Below are 25390 nucleotides of genomic sequence, written 5' to 3'. Positions count from 1 at the left end.
AATCCTTTCAGTACCATAACCACATGTATTTCATTTTTGCAACCCTGAATTAATACTGTGCTTTTGGGTACTTACCGGAATTTCTAAAAAAAATGTAAATGCGCACCTCACATACTATTACATGACTGTGAACTGTTTCTCTCATTTAACAAAAGAGTATCCTAGTGTGTCAAGTTATTTTCTCAACTAGTTTATTTACTACCCTCTGACTTCAAAAACTCCCACAGTGGTTGTCATTATCTTTTTATGTATGGTTTGCAAAATTCTAGCCCTGAACTTTTTTCCCAAGCACCTGTTAGATACTGAGTATCTAAGTGTCACATTCTAGTAAACATCAATTCATTTTCCAATATACCAAAGCTAGAAAATGTGAAGTCATCCTGGACTCCTACCTCTTTCTACATCAAATTAACCCTGTTAATTCTGTCTCCAAAATACCCACCAATTACTCTTTCATCCCTGTTCTCTGCCAGTGACTCATTCAGGCCTTTAGCGTGTCTCACTTAGACTATAAAAATCCAAGCCTCCCCTCTGTCTCCATTTCTCTCTCATCACTTCATTTGCTTTCCTCTTCAGTCTACTTACACACCATTGTTACAATAGGCTTCTGAAAACAAAAACCCGATGTGTTATTTCCTTGCATACAGTACAATAGCTTCTGGGCAGGAAAATGGTGAAATGCTAACTAGCAAGACCTTTTTCAAAGTTCTTCACCAACTTGACTGAAATTGTTTTTTCCACACATAACTCCTGCCACCTTTCTCCCTTTTTCCTCAAATAACTTCTATTTTGTAATATGAAAGTATTTATAAAGCCCTAATTCGAAAATACATGAAACTCTAAAAATTATCACAGATTTTAAAAACTGACTTAAAAAATGAATTCTAAGCTGTAGTTTTCACTGGAGACACACGGTGGCACCATTTTAGCTGCCTAACAGTATTGGAGGTCCTTAACGTCCCCTAAATACGCTTTTAAAGTTGTGCATGTGCTTGTGAGGACTGCTGTGATGTCATCCTAAACATTATTAACAGTACGCTAGGGTTAAAATGCTTCACAGTAACTTTGAAGCAAATTTAGAGGTGCTAGAATTATTTACGTATTAGGATTTTATTTATTATTCCCTTTATTATGGGCTAAATTGCCCCTCCCCCACCTCCAAATTCATATGTTGATGTTCTAACCCCAGTACACCTCAGAATGTGACTCTATTTGAGGATAAGATCTTTAAAGAGGTAATTTAGAATGAGGTTTTTAGGGCTGGTCCAAATCTAAAATGACTGGTGTGCTTATAAGAGGAGATAAGGACACAAAGAGGTACAGAGGGAAGGCCATGTAGAAACAGGGAGAAGACAATCACCTATTATCCAAGGAGAGAGGAGGCCTCAGGAGAAACCATCCCTGCTGACACCTTGATCTCTGACTTCTAGACTCCAGAGCTATGAGAAAATGCATTTCTATTGTTTAAGCCAACCAGTCCGTGGTACTTTGTTATTGCAGCCCTAGCACACTGAGAAGCCCTTTAAACATGTTTTAAAATACATGCATACAATATACATAAACACAATAGTTGTGGATTTATGTAACCAATCCAATGTAACCAAATGATGTAATACTAAGGATGTAATCTCCCTATTATATAGTTATTCATAGGGGAGAGGATTCTTGATTTATGTCAGATTTTAATTATGTGAGTTCTTCAGAAGTCCTTGCTTCAAAATGCCACTGTCCCAAGTCTTGCCCATTTCCCTCTACCGACCATGAATTCAATAGTTCATATGTTTTTACTTATTTTCCCTTGCTCAACAGACTTTAATGGAATGGTTAAGGGTGCAGACTCTGGAGTTAGACTGGGGTCACAGCCCACTTCATCACTAACTGTGTAACTGTGGGAAGTTTCTTAAAAAGCCACATTTTTCTCAGATGTCTGTAAAAAATAGGCACAAGAATACCTGCATTCCAGGGCCCTGTAAGGCTTAAACAAGTTGATAAAAACAAAGTTGTGTAGAGTAGTACTGGGAACATAGTGGGTACAATTATGTTGTCCACAATCCCTCTGCTTGGTTAAACTATAGTAAAACTTTTTATCCTTCCAGGCTCAGAGGATAATATACCTCCACTTTGAAACTTGATTGACTCAACCTTCCCTTTCTCCCCAGATTGAAAACTAAATAAACTTGTGCTGTCAAAGATACTGCAGAGGGATGAGCTCTGGTTTCAAATACAGATTTTTCCATTTACCTATTATGTGATTTCAGACAGTTTGCTTAACTTCTTCGAGTTCCCATATCAAGTCCATTACCTGACACAACAAATGCTCAGTGAGTATTTTTCTAATGAATACACATCCGTGGGTTTGGGAATGTAGCATCAACCCCATAAGATATTGCAGTGTTCCCAGAATGTGGGACTAATGGAGGTACCAAGATGACTTTAGGTGAGACAGACATGGCATCCAGAACACTGAATCATACAGAGAAAATTCTTCCAATTTTATTTCAATACTGCTAATTAAGTCAAGGAGAAAAATCTTTGTTTAGTGCTATGTTTCTAAATTCTTCTGTAATGCCTGCTAATCCATGTTTTCAATCAAGAGAGATTCAGAGCCTTTCACAGGTAAGATGTTAGCATTGAATCACATTTTTTAAAAAATTAATTACACTTATTTTTACTGTTTTAATTTATGACAGGTCATTCTGCTTTTTCTATTTATAGGAATGATACAAATTTTTCTTTTAAAATAAATTAAGTATTAAAGGTAATTTGATTTAAAGAAAAATATTAAGTATATAAAAGGAGTATAAAGATATGGTGAAATCGATGAGAATAATATTCAAATTACTGCTGTTTGGGCAACACTGATTTCTGTAAAGTACCACGAATTATCATGTTCATTGTACTTCAAGGTACCTGTAAAGTTTATTCTCTAACAAAGGTGACAGTAGTAATTAGTGTTGTAACAAGTACTGTTTTGGTTATTAATAGGAGTCCAAGAACAAACTAGAACCAATACAACGGTGAACTCAACACAGCTGCTGTTACCATTCCTCTGTATCGAACACTAGATAGTCCAAAAAAGCTCAAAGGTGATAGTGGGGGACAGACACTGGTCTCATTATCTCTTATCATTACCACCCACCTTACTTAGCCAGAGCTCTGCCCTCTGCAAGGTCAGTATTTGTTGACATCGTAACTTGAAGATGATGGAGACTTCTGGGAGTTCAGTGTGTAACTTTTTTTCACCTTCTCTCCTGTCCCAAACTTTCCCAGGATACATTATTGCAATCAATTTTACCACCCGTTTCCTTATAGGTGCACTAAAATATTAGCAATATCACTAACAACACGGGGACTCTATTTCGACTTTCAGACTTTCAAAAACAGTTGCAATACTATTTGCCATTTGATAGGAAGCTAAATGTCAACGCTGTTTCGAGCTCCAGACTGACACTGCTGGAGAGCGCTTCCCCTCACGTGACTCCCTTACAGCCCCGCGCGGAGGCACGCCGGCGTCACGACGTCGGGCGACGTGCAGGCGCCGAACAGCGGCGCTGCGTCCCCTGTGTCGCACCGGAGTCAGTAGTTGGGCGGAGTTGTCCCCGGCAGCTTTTCTTCTCCGCGGGTGTGAAACGGTTTAGGGCTTTTTCGCCGGATCTTAGCCGGGGGCATCTTGTAGGAAATCGCGCTACCGGCGATGGCGCAGAACTGTCTGGAGGTGCAGACCTGACGCCTCCGTCGCGCGAAGGGATGTGGACTCCGTGGGTCGGGGCTGGTCGCACGGCCGCGCGCTGGCAGTGTGGGCCGCAGGGACCGCACAGCGAGGGCGCCTGGAGCCTCTTCCCACGCCGACCCGTGGGGCCCCTGCCGAGTTCAGGGCTTGGGACAGGCTCTACAGCTCGGCTGAGCGCAAGGTGACCGCCGTTCGGCTCTAATTAACTGTTTTAAAACTTGGGAGGGCCCTCCTGGCGGATTTGGAAACGTGAAGGGCTTCCTAAACTACCTGTGGGCGCAGGTTGCGATTCTTTAAAGGCGGCAAAGCTGAGAGCTCCAGGTGCGCTCTGGGTTCTGAATCCTCCACCACTCCCCCAATGTGACCTTGGACAAGTCACGTTCTGACTTTCCTAGTTTGTAATGTGGGTAACTATTGTTTATTTTATGTGACCCCAAACAAACTTGTTTTCTGAGCCTTTGTTCTTGTGGTGGAGAAGGCACTGTTGATAACTATGAAGAGATACAGTGTAGGCAGAGAAGTAGAGTAACTGGATGCAAGTTATGAGTAACTGGAAAAAATAAGACTTAAATATGATTAATTGCCCTTTTCTAAAATGCCTGGGGAATGTAAAATGAATTTATGTTGCAATTTCAAGTTCTTAAAAGTGGTATTGCCCTGTATATCTTTTTAATTGAATGCCAGTTGAAAGATGAGGGGGAGGAGGAATCCACTGGGCAAAAAAATTAGGTTTAGTTTTTTTCTTAGAATTTCTTTTACATGTAAGTTGCACCTTCGTTGTCTGCTTTGTATTAGAACATTTATAAAGGTCACGAGTATTGTGGATTTCATTGTAATTTTCCTATTTTTAATGCTGGTTATGAAATACAGATTTGATTGGAAAAATAAAATATTTAGGGTACAAAAACCCAGACATACTCTACTTGTATACCCACTTTTAGCAGGTTGCAGTGAGTCTTCCTAAAGCATTAAAGATGATGTATGCAACTAAAACTCAGGAGTCACATTCTAAAATGTTTTTAAATTTTAAGTGATAAGAGTTTTTATTGTTTGTTTTTTGAGATTTTTTTGCGGATGTTAAAACTTTTTTCTCTGTCCAAATAAGTTGCCAAACAACAACAACAAAAATTTATTTAAATAAAACTTTTGAATATAATATTAGGAGCACAGGTTTTTAACTAGATATGATTGCTGGTTAAATGTATTATGGGGGCAAAGAATTTCCTTTTTTTTCTCCTTAAAACATTTCTGTAGCTTTTGTTTGTATGTTTTTGTTTTTGGCCTCAAGAGGTTTTGTTAGACAAGGTGCTTGTTCTAAGCTTTTTCAGGAGCTCTAGGTGTCTTGGGTTCTTCATTCATGAAAATCCTTTTCTCAGTGGTGGGAATATTTATAAGGGACTCTTAATTAGCTAAGTTATCACCTTAACAGTGAAACTCATGTATTTGATGAGTGCTATTTTAATCAATTGTTTGTAATAAGAGTTTAGCTGTATATCTCTTTATTGTCAGAGGAATAATATAAATGTTATAAATGAAATTGTTCAAAGAAGACAAAAGGAACATTTTTGAATTAGTATGTTTGTTTCCTATCATGCAAAATGTATACTCATAAATGTTTCATTTCTCTCTTCTTTCTAGGAAAAAATTGACATGTCTAGATTCTCTGTTGAAAATATTAGAAATTTCAGTATCATTGCACATGTGGATCATGGCAAAAGTACTTTAGCTGACAGGCTCCTGGAACTAACAGGTATTTTCATTTTATAAATGGCCATGAGTGATTAATCATTATTTTTACCATGCTTTTTGAAGTTTTATTTTAATTTAATTTTTATTAAAAAAAAAACTTTTAGTGTTTATTTATTTGTTTTGAAAGAAAGAAAGAAAGCTTGAGCAGGGGAGGGGCAGAGAGAGGGAGAGAGAGAATCCCAAGTGGGGATTCACAAACTGTGAGATCATGACCTGAGCTGAAATGAAGAGTTGGATATTTAACTGACTAAGCCACCCAAGTGCCCCACCTGGTTTAATTTTGTATCCAGTATTGTGTCTTTTTAAAAGCTCTTAGAAGTACCAATAACTATTTCTATTTATAGGCACAATTGATAAAACAAAAAATAATAAGCAGGTTCTTGACAAATTGCAAGTGGAGCGAGAAAGAGGAATCACTGTTAAAGCACAGACAGCATCTCTTTTCTATAATTGGGAAGGGAAGCAGTACCTTTTAAATCTCATTGATACACCGGTAAGTTGAGAATTAATTCTGTCTTTATTACTAAAGTCAGCCTTGTATTAAGAGTGCAAAAAATACTTGTTCAATTTTTGAACTGAACATTACATAAACATTTAACTTTGCTTTTTGTTTCCTCAGTATTCTTATGTTTGAGTAACTTGTTTCATAAGCATCCACTAAAAAAAGAAACCTATTAACTTTCTATCAAGAGGAGTCAGTAGGTTTGGCATAGAAAAATAATTATGGCTAACTTCAGAAGTATCAATGATTTTTGTTCCTCAGGGCCATGTGGATTTTAGTTATGAAGTATCCAGGTCCCTCTCTGCATGCCAGGGTGTTTTACTTGTGGTTGATGCAAATGAGGTAGGTACTTTTAATTTTATGTGGTGTGACGTGCTCCTTGGTTGTTCAAGAGATTTTCCTTAAAATATATTTTGGAAATAGAATGTTTACGCTTGAAAATAAGATTTATTGTATTAGTTAACCAAAATCATATGCTTTGGTCCTGTTAATTTGAAGTTTTATTGCACTAAAGCAGTCTGGAATGGACTAGTCCATATTTTAAACATTCTATGCTGATCAGAACTGTTAAGAGATTTACCCTTCCCAAAACTCAGTTTGTAGTAGTTCTTAATTTGGGGTTTTAATACTAATTTTTAGCAGACCTTGAAAATGAATTTATTTTAGAAGTCATTTTGGATAATTTTAAGGTAATAATTTGGGAAATGTTAGGTTTAAAGAAACATGCCGATAACATTACTAAGTTCTTTTGTGGTATAAAGATAAACATAAAAACATATTGAGTGATGATGTAAGAGTTGTGATATACTATTTAAAGTAAGCTTTTGATGTATTTCAGCTTCTCATAAACTTTTCATTCTAAACCCGAAGGTCTTTGTTGTGTTAGACCTTTCTTGATCTTTTCAGGGAAGGTCAAGGCCTACCTTATATGTATAGTACTGGGTTTTATAAACTGCACTGCATGAATGTGTTCTTTGGTAAGCTTTTAGGGTTCATGTTTCACGTTTTTGTCCCTAGTCCTAACAGTGTCCTCCAATAAACGTTTCCTGAAATGAAAGGAATTTTCACAAGGAATCATCCAGATGCATGGAAGTATAGATACCATAGTTTATACCTCTGCTTTTGGGGAAAATGTGTGGGATGGTATTATATTACAAGTTTTATGATAGTTGGTAGATGGTCATATCAGTATCTTGTGTCTTATTATTTCTAGGGTATTCAAGCCCAAACTGTAGCAAACTTCTTTCTTGCCTTTGAAGCACAGCTATCGGTAATTCCAGTTATAAACAAGGTAATTCCAATGAGACAACAATGCTGTTTACTATTTTACCTTCTAAAAGTAAATTTAGTGTTTGATTATTTGGTATACTATTTTTATATGAGGGATCTTCAACTCTATATTAAATATATTGGTAGGATTTACTTCTTTGAATTTGCACAGAATAGAATTGCAGTTCAAATTCCTGTATCCTTACATGTAGTTTAGAAGACAGTCTCCCTGAATTACATGGAGGGATTGAGGGCTATTTCTGCAGGAAAGGAATACAGGCAGGGCAACCAAAATATGTCTGTTACACTAAAGCATAGATAGGAAGGGTGCCTGGGTGGCTCAGTAAGTTAAGTTTCCCACTTCCGCTCAGGTCATGATCTCATGGTTTGTGAGTTTGAGCCCTCTGTCGGGCTCTGTGCTGACAGCTCAGAGCCTAGAGCCTTCTTTGGATTCTGTGTTTACCCCTCTTTTTGACTCTCCTTGACTCATGCTGTCTCTGTCAAAAATAAATATAAAAAAAATAAAGCATGGATAGGAAAAGAAAAGGCACTTATAATCTTCGGGGAAATAATGTAATACATGAAACATAACAAGTGCTAAACTGAGCACTGTTATTAAACCTTAACTTTTATGTTTTAAAACTAATAAAGAATCTTAATTTAAAAATCTGCATTGCATTTAGTTGAATTTTTTGATACTGGAGTTAAATTTAAAAGAGGCAAAGTTGCCTTACAGGTAAGACAGTTTGTTGCCATAAGTTATATCTAACTTATAAAGTCAGTTTACAGTTTGGTTGACAAATTGTTACTGAACACTTCTCCTGCCTTGAGTTGCCAGCTGCCTAAATTTTTTGCACGCCCTGCTATCTGCCCTTTGTTTTTCAATGGCTATACTTGTTAAAATTGTATTGCCTGTATCTAGGTTATTTTAACCCTTTTGAAAAGAAAAATAGAGGGATCAATTAGCTTATAAGTATGCTTTTAAATATTTCCAAATACTATTAATATGTAATACATTTTATTTTTACTGCATTAAGTAAGGCATAATGATTTTTTTTTTTTAAAGATCGATCTGAAGAATGCTGATCCTGAAAGGGTTGAAAAACAAATTGAAAAAGTGTTTGATATTCCAAGTGATGAATGTATTAAGGTAAGATGCCCCCCCCCCCTTTTTTTTTTTTTTTTGTGAAGACATAGTTATACTTTTAAAAATCTCAGGTATTGGCTTAGTGAAATTTCATAGTATTTGAGAGTCCATCATTATATAAAGTTTTCATAGTTTTACAAAGTTCTTCATATTTCATTTGATCCTCCCAGAAATCCTTGTTACGTGGTTATGACAGATAGGAATTTTCTTGTGGTACAGTTGTAAGAATGTTTTTTTAATGTTAATTTTTTGGGGGGGAGGGGCAGAGAGAGAGAGGGAGACAGAATCTGAAGCAGGCTTCAGGCTCTGAGCTGACAGCACAGTGCCCAGTGTGGGGCTCTAACTCACAAGCTGTGAGATCATGACCTGAGCCAAAGTCAGATGCTTAACCAACTGAGCCACCCAGGCGTCCCACTTGAGATACAGTTGAAAGAACTAAGGGTCAAAGATTTTATCCCATTCTTAAGAGTAAGATCTAGAGAGCTAATGTGCCAGGACTAAAATGTAGGCCTTCTGCAATTGATTGCAGTAGTATTTCTTGTTAGCCATTTTGTCCCTATGGAAATACTTCCTTTGATGAGCAGGTTCAAACCAATTTTAAGACATTTGTATGTGTTACAAGTCGGGGAGAGGCAGAGAGAGACAGAGAATCTCAAGCAGGCTTCATGCTCTGTGGAGCCCAACCTGGGGCTCTGTCTCCCCAACAGCGAGATCATGACCTGAACCGAAATCAGAAGTTGTATGCTTAACCGACTGAGCCACCCAGGTGCCCCAAGTTGATACTAGTTTCAATTTGAATTTTCATTTTCAAATGATGATTTAAGTGTTGAATAGCCACAACCAAACTGCTGTGCTAGTGCTTGTGTAGTAACTATGTTAGTGCAACAATGTAATGTTTAGCTTCCACTTTCAGTCTTGTTTGATTTTTGAAAAGGCATATTTCAGGTGATAACTGTTCTTTATCTATTTAACCTTAACACAGTGGTTGATTACATACAACATTGTAGTAACTGAAAAGCAGTATTTTTTTTTCCTTAGAGACAGATACACATACACAGAATTTAATGTTTTTTATTATAAAGAGGGACCTCATAAAGCAGTCCTGGAATTATGGTTTCATAACTTGGGTTATGTTTTATTATACTGTAATCAACTATTCTGGTTTTAATGCATCTTTACAAAATTTATTCAGGTACTTATTTGGTAGGTGTCAGCTAGGAGCACAGCGGTGAGCAGAATAGACAAGACCCCTGTCTCAGTTCATCAGAGAGGCCTCCCTAAGTTACTCTGCATCATAGCATCTCTCTGAGAAAAATGTCTCATTGTATTTAGTCATTTAATAAGTAAAGAAAGTAGTAAGCATAGTAAATAATTGAACAGGACAGGTGTTGTCATGGATATTCGTTTAACAAATTGTGGTGTTTTAGGTGGAATGCCATACTTATCATCCACATATATTGTTTATTCTCTTCACGTGACAATCTTGAGATTTAGGAAAATATAAATAATCATTAGATGAGGAACTTGCAGCTCAAAGAAATACGTATTGGTCAAAGTCATGCATTCCATACAGAGTCATAACTACTCAGATATTTTAAAACTCTTACACCACTGTTCTTTCAATACCATAATCAGAATGCTTTTGTAATTTAATTAAAGAACTATAGAGTCACCCAACTGTAATGGAAGGACACTTGACGTATAGCATAAGTTTTGTGCTTCCTTTTACTACTTTCTTTAAATTGATAACTGTTAGAATTCTTTCTTTTTTCTGATCATAAAACTCAGTCACCAGGTAGAAAAATAGTCTTTAAATGCTTATTTTTTTAAATTTAGATTTCTGCTAAACTTGGAACAAATGTTGAAAGAGTTCTTCAGGCAGTCATTGAAAGAATACCTCCGTAAGTATTTTGCTATTTTTCTATAGTTTGTTTGTCTTTAATGGTATAAAGACTGTCAGTCTGATGTGTTCTTTGAAATTTTTTTTTTTTAACGTTTATTTATTTTTGAGACAGAGAGAGACAGAGCATGAATGGGGGAGGGTCAGAGAGAGAGGGAGACACAGAATCTGAAACAGGCTCCAGGCTCTGAGTGGTCAGCACAGAGGCCGACGCAGGGCTCGAACTCCGGACCGCGAGATCATGACCTGAGCCGAAGTCGGATGCTTAACCGACTGAGCCACCCAGGTGCCCCCAGGTGCCACCCATGTGTTATTTTGGATTAGCCCATTATTGTGGTTGGAGAGGATAAGTTATTTATTTGTTATTTATTTAATTTTATTACCATTTTTTTAATGTTTACTTATTTTTGAGATAGCACAAACAGGGGAGGAACAGAGAGAGAGGGAGACACAGAATCCAAAGCAGGCCCCAGGCTCTGAGCTTTCAGCACAGAGCCCGACCTGGGGCTCGAACTCCTGAGCTGTGATATCTTGACCTGCGCCAAAGTTGGACGCTTAACCGACTAAACCACTTAGGTGCCCCTATTTTTTTAGAAATAAAAAATTAGAGGGTGCATGCCAGCTGGGGAAGGGCAGAAAAAGAAGGATAGAGAATCCCAAGCATGTTTCATGCTGTGAGCCTGACTCAGGGCTCAATCCCTTGAGCCCCACTAACTGTGATATCATGACCTGAGCTGAACTCAAGGGTCAGGCACTTAATCAACTGAGCCCACCAGGCATCCCCTCATAAATCATTTTAAAACAGTCATTCATTTAAAACTTAAGGTTGAATTAAAACTGATTTAAAAATAGGCATTGTACTTTATGGGAAGATGTTTTTATCTTGACAGTTATCAGCTTTTCTCAGGTATAAGAGTAAATTAAGCATAATATTTGAGTTGAAAATAGACATTTTATTAAGATTTTAAATTTGTTATGTGTGTGTGTTTTTCCTTATTTTTAATAGTCCCAAAGTACATCGCAAAAACCCCCTGAGAGCTTTGGTATTTGACTCCACCTTTGACCAGTATAGGGGCGTGATAGCCAATGTAGCGTTATTTGATGGAGTGGTTTCCAAAGGAGATAAAATTGTATCTGCACATACTAAAAAGATACATGAAGTTAATGAAGTAGGAGTTCTGAATCCTAATGAGCAGCCAGCACATAAACTGTAAGTAATCTACAATAGTAATTAAAATACATTTGTATGTGTTTCTATCTCTGCCTTTCTTAGATTGGTATCCTTAGTCCCAATTTCGTAACTCAGACAAAAAAAAAACAAAAAAACAAAAAAACAAAAAAAACAACAACAAAAAACTTACCATTAAATGCAATTAAATATTAAATGCTTTTGCAAAAGGAATTTCATGTGTGAAGGACAGTATAAATTTGATGTATTTTTATTCCTTTTGACTAGTTGTGACAAATTTTATGATCCTAGTGCACATTGGGTCCTATATTGATATATTTGATGAGACAGTGAAAGAGATGGCTCTGTCACCCATATATATCCACATTATACTGGGTATCAGTTTTGATACTTAATTTTTTATAATTAGATTTTTCAACATAAAAGTAGTGAAGAAAATTTGGTAATTCTTTTCTTTAGTATGGAATTCATGGTAAAACTTTGATTGGTATCCATGGCATGTGGGGTTTAGCGAAAAACTGAATTCTGAGTTCACTTACAAATATTTGCCTGCCTACTCCATCAGTATTCTGGGTACTGATGGGATAAATCACCTGGTACATACTTGGAGCATTCTAAGGTCTTTGTTTCCTCATCTGTAAAAATTAAGGTAGTAAATTAAGTGGGTATATAGTCACACTTGATCGTTTAATCTTGTATGTCTAAAACTAGCACTATTTTGCTCGTTACATTTTTTAATTGAGTCATAAAATCTATTTTATTTTTATTCTTTTTAAGTTTCTTTTTTTTTTTAATGTTTATTTATTTTTGAGATAGAGACAGAGCATGAGCGGAGGAGGGGTAGAGAGAGAGAGGGAGACACAGAATCCAAAGCAGGCTCCAGGCTCCGAGCTGTCAGCACAGAGCCCAACGCGGGGCTCGAACTCACGAGCTGTGAGATCATGACCTGAGCTGAAGTTGGATGTTTAACCTACTGAGCCACCCAGGCGCCCCTTAAGTTTCTTTTTAATGTTTATTAATTTTTGAGAGAGAGAGCGAGACAGGACATGAGCGGGGGAAGGGCAGAGAGTGAGGGAGACAGAATTGGGAGCAGGCTTCAGGTTCTGAGTTGTCAGACTCAGACAGAGCCAGACGCAGAACTCGAACCCCCCGAGCCATGAGATAATGACCTGAGCCAAAGTCGGACACTCAGCTGACTGAGCCACCCATGACCCCCCTAGTCATAAAATCTATTTTAATTTTACTCAAATTGAGGTCTCAGTTACATCATATAGATCATAACATTGACTATTACTGTATCTTCACTAAAGATTTTGGTACTTTATCCTAAATGTAAATTAGTTTGTTTTCATGTAGGAAATTTTCTTAAAAAAAAAAAAAAGAACTAGAACTAAGGTAAAAACTCTGAAATTTTGGGATCTGCTCTTTTCCTATAAGAGGAACGTCAAATTGACGTCAGATTTATTTAAGAGTTCACATTTTTCTGCTTGGTTAAAAATCTGTTTTTTTTTTTAAGTACATTTGTGACACAATTCACTAATAAAATAGTGTTTTACACTATAGGAAGCATTTGGTGTTTTTGCACTTAGTTTTACTGTGTTTACATTATATTTTAGAAGCTGTTGTTTAATTTGCAAAGGTGGGCAGAGTCATGAAGAAGACCATAGACTTGTTGTGTTGCAGAGGTCCTTGATAATGGATTGTAAAGCATGGTATGTTTTTTTTGCTGACAATCCTTAGCATTGAGAATTGTGATATGTAATTCTTACTTTGAATTAGACAAGGTTTTGTTTGGAAAGTGTAATAATTTCCTGGAAAGGTAGAGCTAATTATGAGTTTGCATTTGAAACACTAAAGCAGTCAATATTTCCATATAATAATTTTATTTAGATATGCAGGACAGGTGGGCTATCTGATTGCTGGGATGAAAGATGTCACTGAAGCACAAATAGGAGATACATTGTATTTACATAAACAACCAGTGGAGCCCTTGCCTGGGTTTAAATCAGCGAAACCAATGGTATTTGCAGGTGAGGAGCTCACAAATTCAAAGGATGAGGGCCAATTTGTTGTGTAAACTGAAATAAAAATTACTAGAAATACTCATTTTAAATAACAGCTAAACTAGAATTCTCTGCTTCTTTTAGATTTTTTGTGTGCTATTCATGTGTATTAGTTAATTTCATATGTGTAGTGAAACTTTATGTAGGAAATCATTTCCTAAACTTTTAGAACTTAAAAAATACAAGCACTTAAGAAATAAGCTACCTGATGTATGAAAGAGCATAGTAATATGAATCTCCTTCTTGTTTTCCTAGAGAGTAAGTCATTACATTTGGAATATTTCTCTCTCTTTTTTTTTTTTTAAGTGTATTTATTTACTTTTTGCTGGTGGCAGTGGGAGAGAGAGAACATGAGTAGGGGAGGGTCAGAGAGTGAAGGAGAGTGAGGCTTTGCCTGCCAGTGCTGAGTCTGACACGCGGCTTGGACTCGCAAACTGGGAGATCATGACCTGAGCCAAAATCAACAGTGGGATGCTTAACTAACTGAACCATCCATGAGCCCCTGGAATATTTTTCTAATTAGGATGTTTTTATCACTAATTATCAGTGGACATTTACTGAGTGCCTTCCTGTTAGTTGGACTTTCTTTAATACTGTGCAGTGCTGAGGGTGCTTGGGTGGCTCAGTTGGTTGAGCATCTGACTCTTGATGTCCCCTCAGGTCCTGATTTCATTGTTTATGAGATCAAGCCCCTTATCAGGCTTCATGCTGAGCATATAGCCTGCTTGGGATTCTGTCTCCTTCTCTGTCTGCCCCTTCCCCACCTCAAAATACATAAACTTAAAAAAAATATATTGTACAGTGCTAGTGTAGATAGTGGATAGTGGGGATAGTGTTACCCCTCCTATGTATAACTTCACAACCTTTTACTACTGTGTGGTATTACAGACGTTTGAAAAAGAAACACCTGATTGAACGTCATTAAGTTACTCTATGCTGGGTATCTAGCGTTTGGTTTTCTCCATTTAGGATCTTGCACTGGGAAGTAGGAAGTTTGTTTATGCCCACTTTTAGGCAAAGTCAATCATATCTTTGGTTTTAATAGATTATCTGCCCTGAAGAATTAAGGATTTGGTGTAGTTTTTATTTTTACTTGTTTTTTTATCTACTAATGGAGTTTCATTTGTAGCTGTGGAATGTCTTTAACTTTTGTTTCTTGAAATATATTTTTCTTACAATAGGTTTAATTTTCATGGTTCTTCTTTATTTTAATTATATTTGTGCAAACACATAAAAAAATCACTTGGAGTGTGAATCCAGTTGTAAATTCATAAGACTTTGAAACTTAAAGATATTTAAAGCCAATGTAACTTAACATTCAGTTTTTTTAGCATGCCAGTTCTTGTGGTCAGTGAAATATAGGGAGGGAAGTGATTTAAAAGGTAAATGATTAATTTTGATCTTGGAAGCATTGTATATTTAGCTTTTAGGCATATTTTCACATGTGATAATTAGAAATCATTGTGTCCTCAGGAATGTACCCTATAGACCAATCTGAATATAATAATCTGAAGAGTGCTATAGAAAAACTGACTATAAATGATTCCAGTGTCACGGTTCATCGAGATAGTAGCCTTGCCTTAGGTGCTGGCTGGAGGTAAGATTCTATTACACCGTAGTGTCAGATTTTTATTGAAAAATGAAGTTTACGTGGTTTATTGCTCCTGTACATTTGATTACTGAGTATAAGTTCTTGTTAGTGTAAAGCTAACTAAAACAACCATCTGCCTATTTCACCCTGTGTTCATGTCCTGTGGGTAAATTTTATAGCAATTTTAAATAGAATCCCAATGGAAATTTTGAGTCCTATTTAATAACAGCATTTAATTATGATGTGAATTGCTTGAATGACTTTTGATTCTACCCTTCCTGCACAAAGTAAGACTATGTTCATCAAAGGAGCTAGACCCCTGAGACATAGATATTTGGAGCTTGGCTTTTTCTCCCCCAGGTTGGGATTTCTTGGACTTTTGCACATGGAAGTTTTCAACCAGCGACTAGAACAAGAATATAATGCTTCTGTAATTTTGACAACCCCTACTGTTCCATATAAAGCTGTTCTTTCATCAGCAAAATTGATAAAGGTACTGTTGTGAACCAGCATACATGGGAAAACTAAATGTGTGTGTGTGTGTGTGTGTGTGTGGAATGCAAGAGAAACTTTTTAGTACACCATTAGCTGAGTAGCTATTATGTGAGCTATTTCTTGATTAGTAGACATTAAAAATTGAATTACCTTATGACTAATGATAAAGAAGCCGCTTAACTAATCCATGCAGTATTTTTCTTAACCTGATAAAAATCTGTATATTGTCAATATTAGCCTGTTACTGGGAGTAAAAAGTAGAATTAGTAATTTAAATACTGTTCAAAATCTAGCACAAAAATGAAGAATATAATTTTGGTCATAAGTAGTTATCTTATGAAAAGTGAAGCATTTATTGCTATCTGGCTGTAGGAAATTTTAGATTTCAGGTTAATGATAGAGACAATACTGTATTCCATCTAAGTGGCAATATATTCATTCTAAACAAATTTTAACATTGGCATCTGTAAATATCTTCCAACAAAATTAACTTAGGAAGCTAATGCCTTATAATGGGCAGATTAAAATGTACTTTTACATCATACTATTTCTAAGTGGTACATGAGATGTGTTTAGTAAATGTCGATGAACACAATATATTACTTATGAAAAACTGTTACTAAGTGGTTATAATTCGATAGTTTTAAAATATAAAGCATGTTAAGGTAATAGTCTAACCTTGAGGAATTATTTTGTTTTTATTCAACAAGTGCAATAACAAAATAAATGCTAGCATATACTGTAAAAATTGAAAATTTTCAAATGTAATTATTAAGATCTTGCTTAGCTATTGGTGGTTTTCTTATTTTTAGGAATACAGAGAAAAGGAAATTACAATCATCAATCCTGCACAATTCCCTGAAAAATCAAAAGTAACAGAATATTTGGAGCCAGTTGTTTTGGGTACCATTATCACACCAGATGAATATACTGGGAAAGTAATGATGCTTTGCCAGGTATAAATGTAATACAATTTAATATAAAAGTAAATTAGTCCTCCCTAACTGGTTCCTGCTCAGGTTTTGAAAGGTTTCCTTCTGCAGAGCACATTGAATTTATACGAAATTTTCACAAAGGTCTTATCTACATGTGTATATATAAAGAGAGAGGTGTATAGATATCTGTACTTTTAAAATCAGTGATTTTAAGTAAGAGAAAATAGAATTGCAATTTTGATCATCTGTCTTAATTTACTGAGTTGATAGTTTAGCAAAGGAAAGAAACTTGATGCTTATTTATAGTGACTAGCTGAAAGAATAATTTAGCCTTTTTAGTACTTGAAATTGAGGATAGTTTGAAGGATAACTATAATATTTGAGACTTTTGACTCAAGTTTTTGCCACATTGTAATAAATGACTTAATCCACAAATCACAGTCCTCAAAACAAACCTATTGAAATACTCTGACCTGTATTAGAAAGAATTCTAAAATGATTACTAGTGGACTTGCACTTTAATTCTGTATTCACAAACTAGAAAACTTTGGTCAGTCACTTAATTTCTTTGGGCCTAAGTTTTTTTATTTGTAAACCAAGAAATTAGAACTTTTACTTTATCTATAATTACATTTGGTTTATTTTTGCATACTATGTAATTTTAAAAAGATAAAATTCTTAGATAAAGACAAAGGATTAAAAGCTTTAGTAATAAATATGTTATATACAAAATAGTCCTCTGTATTATAAGTATTGTTTTCAGAATTCTAGTAGACCATTAAAGAAATATTCCTTCATTTTGCCACTCTTTATTAGGATTTGTAAGGAAATTTTTAAATTGGTAATCAACCTCTTTCTATATTCATTTTAAACCATTTAAATAGGTTATCATTAAACACATTTTTTTTTCTTTTTTAGGCTCGAAGAGCAGTTCAGAAGAATATGATATTTATTGATCAAAATAGAGTTATGCTTAAATATCTTTTCCCTTTGAATGAAATTGTGGTGGATTTTTATGATTCTTTGAAATCCCTGTCTTCTGGATATGCTAGGTAAAAATTTAATGAGAAATTGAGATACCTGGACAATTCGTTTGAAATATTGACCAGCATGAGTATTCTAATACTCTATTTATTTAATAATCTCTGCTCTCTTGAGGATAGTTGGAAACCACTCTAAGGATAGAAAGTCTTGGAGCAACCTTGTAAGTGTTAGGGAGTACTCATAATTTGCTTACGGAAGAATGAGTTCCTTTGAAGAATGAGTTCCTTTGATTCATCAAGCCCTGCTTTTAGGAAAAAAAAAAAAATATTGTATCCCCTTGATAAAAAGAGTGTACTCCCCAGTCCCTTAGAATTATATGTAATTTCAAGAAGCTACTATGATGGAGTGCCCGGGTGGCTCAGTTAAGCGTCCAACTTTGGCTCAGGTCATGAGGTTCGTAAATTTGAGCCCCGTGTCGGGCTCTTTGCTGACAGCTCGGAGCCTGGAGCCTGCTTCAGATTCTGTGTTTCATTCTCTCTCTGCCCCCTGCCTGCTCATACTCAGTTTCTCTCTCTCAAAAATAAATAAAACATTAAAAAAAAAAGCTACTGTGATCTCAGTGGCACATTTAATATGTATTTGTAGTTATGTAATCCTAAGAGCACCTCTATACATTTGGAAAACAGAAGTACATATTTAGTCTGTAAAAAATGGTCGGTGTGCCCTTGTATCTGTGAACACTTTAATAACTTGTTCTTCCCTGGAATAAGTGATCCACATTGTGAAAACCATGGTCTCATCCCCAGGAGTACATGGAGCAACAGCCCTCTAGAAGTGAAGGAAGATTTAATACTAAGTAACAACTCAATGCATAGCATTTTAGGAATAGTTTATATTGGGGTAAATAACTCTAGATGCCCTGAATATCCTGAAATCTTAAATTACTGGAATATAAATATATTTTTAAAAATATATATACATTTAATTTGTATATATTTAATTTAATATAAGTTTAATTATTTAAATTATAAATTGTTTAAATATAAAATAAATTTAATATATTTAACTTAATTATAAATATATAAATTACTGGAATATAAATATATTGGAATACAAAGAAAATATAGAATATGCTGGGGGAGTAGAAGGGAAAATGAACATTCACATCTGTAAAAAACACATTCAAAGAAAAATTACAATACTCAAAGAACATGCTACAGTGACCTGGAAGTTTAGCTTTATGAAAGGAACTTTTTAATGAAAAAGTCATTATAACCCTTGATACAAAGGAGTATTCTTTGTGTGCGTTTGTATTGAGAAATTATTTTTTCTGCTTTGTCACCCAATATTTTTCTTCTTTGTCTTCTTTCAGACAAGAACTTAAATAAGTGGCAATGGGATTTAAACTAAAATGAATTGAGGCAGCATGTTATTAAACAATTACTGTAATTAAAAGATCACTAAGCTAAGTGGTTATAAATAACATTTTAAACAAAAGCCTGTCAATTGTAGTTTGCATTTGGATACCACTGTGTGAATTAAGTGATCTTAAAATCTTTTAGTTTAGAAACTTAAATTTCAGATTAAATGAGAGAACATGTTTAATTTTGAACTATGTAAAAATAAAATAATGCCAGCTTCTAGAATTGAGGTAATTCTTATGTTCAAAATGTATCTTTTTTATATGCAGTCAATTCCTTACTTAAAAAAAATCCATCATAGTCTAGGTTATCGGCTTCTCGTGGATTGAGATTAGGAACAATTTCTCTTAAACCAAGTGGCAAGAATCTTCTGCAGCTGGGTCAGAAGAGGAAATTCCTTTCTTATATAAAGACTATATTGAAGCTGCTTCTGACACTTACTTTCGTAGACCTGTTTGCCCTCAAACCCCAAGTAGCCTTTTGGAATTCTAAATGTGTTTCCTTCATTCCAGTGGTACACTTGAATGAATATTTTGAATAGAGGTTAGGTTTCCATTGGGCTGGCTTAGAAATACAGACATTTGTATAATGGCTTCTTTTGAAAAAATGAGTGAAGAAATTGTAAATTTTTGGAGCACAGAACATTTCTAAAGTTGTAAACGGGATATCTAGGGACTATGTCTAGGTCTTCTTACCTCTGTTTGTGTTCTGCATAGTACTTATGATGGTATATAATAAATGCTTAATAATGTTTGTTGAAGAAAAAGGATTTAGCAAAACTTGATAATAATCTGGTTTTAGAGAGTATGAGTATCAACTTGTCACCTTCCTGCTAAAAGCTTTAGAAACCAAACATTTGCAACTCTAGGCATGAGTTCGTTTTCCAGTTAAGACAATTTAGGACTATCCACGTTCTTATCCATAACTGAAAAGACATGCAAGCATAATTAAAGTTTTCTTTCTCATTAGACCTCAGTTTTATACGTTAACACTGTTTTAATTGGCATGATAAGCTTTGACCATATTGTTTAATAGTAAACAGCTGATGCTAACCAAGTGCTTCTATGTGCTAAGCTAGGCTCTGTTCTAAATAGCTTGTTTTTTTTTTTTTTTTTTTTTTTTTTTTTTGTATTAGGTACTGTTCAAATGCTTTATATGTATTAATTCATTTCATCCCTAAAAAAGCAAACTCAAACTGAATAGCAATATATGAAGTCCGGAAGTCTTATTTATGATGACTCTTTATCAAAGCCATAACATTTATTTAACTGGCAACAGAAAACTAAACAGAAACCCAAACTTAGTGAAATTCTGAGAATTAATATATACTTATTGTCTACAGCCAGCAAGCAGCTGTTGGGAGGAAACATTGGGAAGAATGTGACATTTGCCTTCATTTCCCATTTTCCTAGACTGGCTTACCAATTTATTTTCCTTTCCCCCATAAAGCATGTTCCCCTTGCTTTTGCCTCTTATTTCATAAATGTGAAAAGATGAGGGAGTTTGTTTCTCACTCTGGTCATTTAGATTTGTTTATGTGAAATGTATGTTTAATATTTTGATAGAAAGTTGGGTGGAGGATAGGGAAAGAAAAAAGATGTTTTGCAAAGAGAAATAATCTGTTGGGAAGTATAACGTTTATCTACCACTTGGATATTTTTCCTTCATAGTTTTGATTATGAAGATGCAGGCTACCAGACTGCAGAACTTGTAAAAATGGATATTCTGCTGAACGGAAATATTGTAGAGGAGCTGGTAACTATTGTTCACAAGTAAGTTGAATAGAAATTAGCATTCATGGAATGTGAAAGTTACCACTTTTGACATGTTTTTAAATTATTGATCATTTTTATTTGACAATGACATTTTGAAAACTTAAAAGTAATTAAATTTCCTTGTACTAGTTTCTCCTTCCATTCTTTTTCCATGCTTCTTTTTTCCAAGCTATTAAATATGAAAGAAGAGAATTATAGTAAAAAAGGATAGTGTCATGGAAAGAAATGTTTTCCTTACCAAAATAGGACAAAATAAATGATTTTTAAACTTCATGATAGGTTTAAAATTGAGAACAAGTTTTTATCTTCATAAAAAATTTTTAATAATGAAAAATGAAATACCTTACACATTGAACAAATAGCAGATTGATAAAAATAATGGAGCACTTGTTTAATAATCATGTTATGTTAAACCATTCTAAAACTATATTGTGGAGTACTGTTAAGTGACAAAAATGCCTACTAAATAAAAAGCCAAACATATATACATTATGTTCCAAACTGTAAAATAACAAATATAATATGTATGCAGAAAAATAGCTGGATGGATATATGTTTAACACAGAGATTCTAAAATGTTTAACATTGGTTTTCTATGGGTGAGGGGAATGGTTTTTATGTATGTTTTTCTAGATTTTCTGTAATAGGTCATGTTATTTTTGCAATCAGAGAAGTCCTATCATTCAGAGAGAAGCGATGTTTATGACAAATGAGTTCCATTTGAACCTCCTGAAGAAATCACCTTTATTGGGCACCTGGGTGGCTCAGTCTCTCTCTTTTTTATTTTTATTTATTTATTTTTTTTTTTTTTGAGAGAGAGAGTGCAAGCAGGGGAGGGACAGAGAGAGGGAGACAGAGAATTCGAAGCAGGCTCCAAGCTCTGAGCTGTCAGCCCAGAGCCCAATGTGGGGCTCAAACTGGTGAACCTCAAGATCATGACCTGAGCCAAAGTTGGAAGCTCAACCGACTGAGACTCCCAGGTGCCCCAAGGTCAGTCTCTTAACTCTTGATCTCCTCAGCTCAGGTTGTGAGTTCAAGCCCCGTATTGGTCTCCACACTGGGCGTGGCGTCTACTTAAAACAAGAAATGGATTAATACAAAAAAAAAAGAAAGAAATCACCTTTATGTTTATTATACATATAGGCTAGAAAGCTACTTTGTTATTATTTTTAGTTTTGAGAGAGCGAGCATGAGCTGGGGAGGGGCAGAGAGAGAGGGAGACAAAGAATCTGAAGCAGGATCCACACTGTCCGCGCAAAACCCGATGCAGGGATCAGGGCTTGAACCCGTGAACCATGAGATCATGACTTGAGCTGACACTGGACCCTTAACCTACTGAGCCACCCAGGCACCCCTAGAAAGCTACTTTAAATGTTTGTATTTAGGATGTGTAAATAGTTGCATTTTCTCTCTCAGAGACAAAGCACACTCTGTTGGCAAAGCCGTATGTGAACGTCTGAAGGATTCTCTTCCTAGGCAACTGTTTGAGATAGCAATTCAAGCTGCTATTGGAAGTAAAATTATTGCAAGAGAAACGTGAGTTGAAATTCATTTTTGTTCCCTGTTTTAGAAATGATAAATGGTTAGAAATGATATGACTTAAGAATGAAATAATACTGAAAAATTTAACTTCTCATTGGCCTAAGCTTTATTCCTACTCGGGGAAATACTAAACTGGTTTTTAATTCCATTTAATTAAGTGATGACTGTTATAATGATTTACTTTAACATTTTAAGCTATATTATGTATAATTATTAACATAATGGACATTGGTTTGAGGAATTGCTTTATTTCCACTCATTTTACTGAATGACTACTGAATTTCCTGAGTTAGGAATAGTGTATAAGCTACTAGCAACTGAAACTTTTGAAGAAGTTTTGAAAAAAAAGAATTGTTGGAGATATTCTTCCAAAAGACAAAATTAAATTATGATTTTTACTTAAAGCACTTAATATTACTTCCTCAGAGTTAGCAGAATTATAAATCAGAAAGATGAGAGAAGAATGCTAATGTATTAAGCTTTGCATTGTAGATTGATTGTGTGATTCAGTAGACGTGGAAAATAGGCTAATTTATGTAGGAAACTGGTCTTTTTTATGATATGTGGTCTATAAATTGGGACATGGAATAAGCTGTTCTACTAGTAACAGTAAGTGCAAGAACTATCTGGTAGCATATTTCTTTCCTTGACTTCTGGGAAATCAGAAGTCTTTCCTTAGCTGGAAATTGCTATTCAGTTGTAGTTTAAACCCAAACTTGCATGTGTCAGTAGTGGTGAAGTGACAACCACCATTTTTATATAGTCTTTGGATAAATTTTATACCTGTATTTGTAACGAATTTTTCTTTCCTAACACAATTTTGCTTTAGTTAATTGTTTTGAGTTTCATGAATACCCGGAGATTGGTCAGGAATTGATAACCAGGGAACATCCTGGAAAGTGCAATTTAAAATATCAAATAATTCTAACGTAAGTGTGTTGAAGTAGAATACCTTAAAGGAAAAAAATAGATTTTTATATCCTACGAATATATATAAATGGAGCTTTTTTCAAATTTCCTGTCTTCCATCAAATGCTATAGAAATTTCTTAATTCTTATCCTTTTAGAAGCCCTATAGAAAGATTAGTTTATAACTGCTTGAGTGGATATATTAAAATTTAGTTTTCCCAGAAAAGAGTTTTATAAAAATAATATATTCTTTATATTCCTAGTCACTCTTAACCCACATTTTGTAGAGTTAGTGATGCGATGATAACCATTTTTAAATTTTTTGGTAGTAGTGCTTAGTAGTAGTTTTAGGTTGAGCCAGAAATTACTTTGTATAATTCTTATAATTAAGGTCATATAATTAAGGCTTGAATTTGGCCTAATCAAGACTACACACAAGCCTTGACCTTTTTTTATTCTTAATAAAATTTATGTTGATGTTCATGCTGAATTCATTTTCTATTTTATGTCAAATACACCCAAATAGATACAAGAGCATTTGAGCTAATTTTAGTTACGTATAACATGATCATTTAAATCGTTAGTAAAGGAGAGATTGTTTTTGAAAATAAAGTACTTTTAAAGAGTGTAATGAAATTATGTAATTCTTATATAAAATTTCCTCTTTTACAGTGTGAAAGCCTATAGGAAAAATGTTTTGGCAAAATGTGTACGTATTGACCTGTATTCTACTTTGAATAATAGATCTATTTTATGGGTTTAAAGTCAAAAGCAGTATAAATATATTGGTTTCCATTGTTTTTACAATAACTTTTTATTTCATCTCTAGGTTTTTGTTTTTGTTTTTGTTTTTTTAATGTTTATTTATTTTTGAGAGAAAGAGTGTGAGCAGGGGAGGGGCAGAGAGAGGAGGAGACAAAATTTGAAGCAGGCTCCAGGCTCTGAGCTTTCAGCCCAGAGCTGGACATGGGGCTCAAACCCACCAACCATGAGATCATAACCTGAGCCAAAGTTGGGCGCTTAACCGACTAAGCCCCACAGGGTCCCCTAGTTTTCTTTTTAAATAGGTAAATCTCAGGTTGACTAACATATTCATTTTGATAACATTCTTATTCCATCTTATTTATAAAAATTTCCTTATATTAAGTACTGTGTAAGATAGTATTTTGTAACAGTTAAGATCAGGATAACATTATTGACCTAATTCCCAAGGAGAGATTTTGAAGACAATGACTGTGGGAAGAGTATGGCAGTTTGAAATCCACCTCTCTTACATTGCTTTGTTGAGGTGTCTTTTCTGTTAAAACGTTTTCTTAACTCATTTATGAGAATTCACCAGTAAATGTCTTTTCTAAATCCTTAGCATAGGGACTGGCACATTTGTGCCTATGTGAGTTTATTGGACTATAGATAAATGATGCAAAATTTCAAGACTTGAATCAGTAAGAGGATTGATAATTCTTCTTTGACATGCATAACATAGTACTAGATTTCATTGGTGAGTTTCATCTCATCCAAAATATAAATAAAGCCTTTATCATTCTTTGAGAAGATGTTAAATTAAGATCTATGAAAGGATTAGAAAGGTAACTACAGATGTGTATCTCATGGGTAATAATTGTAAGGTTATTGTAGTTGTGTTGATGTCTGTATGTAATTGTATGATTAATTTTCTATGGAGTAATTTGTTGGACTTCAAATTTTTAAAAATATTTTTCAGTATGGTGGTGATATTACCCGAAAAATGAAACTTTTGAAGAGACAAGCAGAAGGAAAGAAAAAACTGAGGAAAGTTGGCAACATTGAAGTTCCAAGAGATGCTTTTATAAAAGTTCTAAAGACACAATCTGATAAGTAATTGTTGGAAAAAAAATATAATGAATTTTGATAAATTAAAATTTGTGTATCTTTTTTCTTAGTAACTGTATATGTTGACAACAGAGTGAAAATTATAAAACTTGCTTGTTGCTTTCAGGGTTTTTGGGTTTAAATAACCCATTAGCAGGGGCACCTGGGTAACTCAGTCGGTTAAGTGTCCTACTCTTGATTTCGGTTCAGGTCATGATCCCACGGTTTGTGAGTTCGAGCCCCACATCGGGCTCTGTGCTAGCGACTCAAAACCTGCTTGGGATTCTCTTTCTCTCTCTGCCCCTTCCCCACTCATTCCCCACCCCCGCCCCCTCAAAAAT

The 25390-nt window shown here is 34.9% G+C and overlaps 2 protein-coding genes across 6 annotated transcripts in view; one reads left to right on the top strand and one right to left on the bottom strand.

Moving 5' to 3' along the window:
* Positions 1 to 3470, bottom strand: part of YIPF7 (Yip1 domain family member 7) — a 46619-nt gene extending 43149 nt beyond the window's left edge. The window contains exon 1 of one of the 2 annotated variants that reach the window (XM_045056430.1): positions 3140 to 3470. The gene's annotated coding sequence lies outside the window, so the exon portion shown is untranslated. The remainder of the gene's footprint in view (positions 1 to 3139) is intronic. The other variant, XM_023253147.2, reaches the window with a different exon arrangement.
* A 308-nt stretch (positions 3471 to 3778) lies between these two features.
* On the top strand, positions 3779 to 25099 carry GUF1 (GTP binding elongation factor GUF1). Of its 4 annotated transcripts, none has more exons than XM_011281894.4 (17): positions 3779 to 3911; positions 5369 to 5480; positions 5824 to 5972; positions 6243 to 6323; positions 7195 to 7272; positions 8317 to 8400; positions 10234 to 10298; positions 11304 to 11507; positions 13377 to 13516; positions 15023 to 15146; positions 15501 to 15633; positions 16448 to 16591; positions 17489 to 17622; positions 20646 to 20747; positions 22167 to 22286; positions 23874 to 23910; positions 24922 to 25099. In XM_011281894.4, the coding sequence occupies exons 2-17, from the start codon at positions 5381 to 5383 to the stop codon at positions 25057 to 25059; spliced, it is 1833 nt and encodes a 610-aa protein (XP_011280196.3). In that variant the 5' UTR covers positions 3779 to 3911; positions 5369 to 5380; the 3' UTR covers positions 25060 to 25099. The 4 variants fall into 4 exon arrangements, with proteins under 4 accessions (XP_011280196.3, XP_044912361.1, XP_011280197.3 ...); XM_011281895.4 differs by lacking the exon at positions 3779 to 3911 and adding an exon at positions 3918 to 4051; XM_045056426.1 differs by lacking the exon at positions 20646 to 20747.
* Positions 25100 to 25390: the final 291 nt, after the last annotated feature.

Source organism: Felis catus, chromosome B1, assembly GCF_018350175.1.
Source record: "Felis catus isolate Fca126 chromosome B1, F.catus_Fca126_mat1.0, whole genome shotgun sequence".
Lineage (NCBI taxonomy): Eukaryota > Metazoa > Chordata > Mammalia > Carnivora > Felidae > Felis > Felis catus.
Note: the sequence above shows the minus strand (reverse complement) of the source record. Positions and strands in the feature narration are given on the sequence as shown.

Bases quoted from the DNA above. Each gene is read 5' to 3' on its own strand.
- GUF1 (XM_011281894.4), top strand. From the start codon at position 5,381: ATGTCTAGATTCTCTGTTGAAAATATTAGAAATTTCAGTATCATTGCA. The intron at 5,973-6,242 runs GTAAGTTGAGAA...TTTGTTCCTCAG, and splicing joins TAAATCTCATTGATACACCG to GGCCATGTGGATTTTAGTTA. The intron at 6,324-7,194 runs GTAGGTACTTTT...TATTATTTCTAG, and splicing joins TTGTGGTTGATGCAAATGAG to GGTATTCAAGCCCAAACTGT.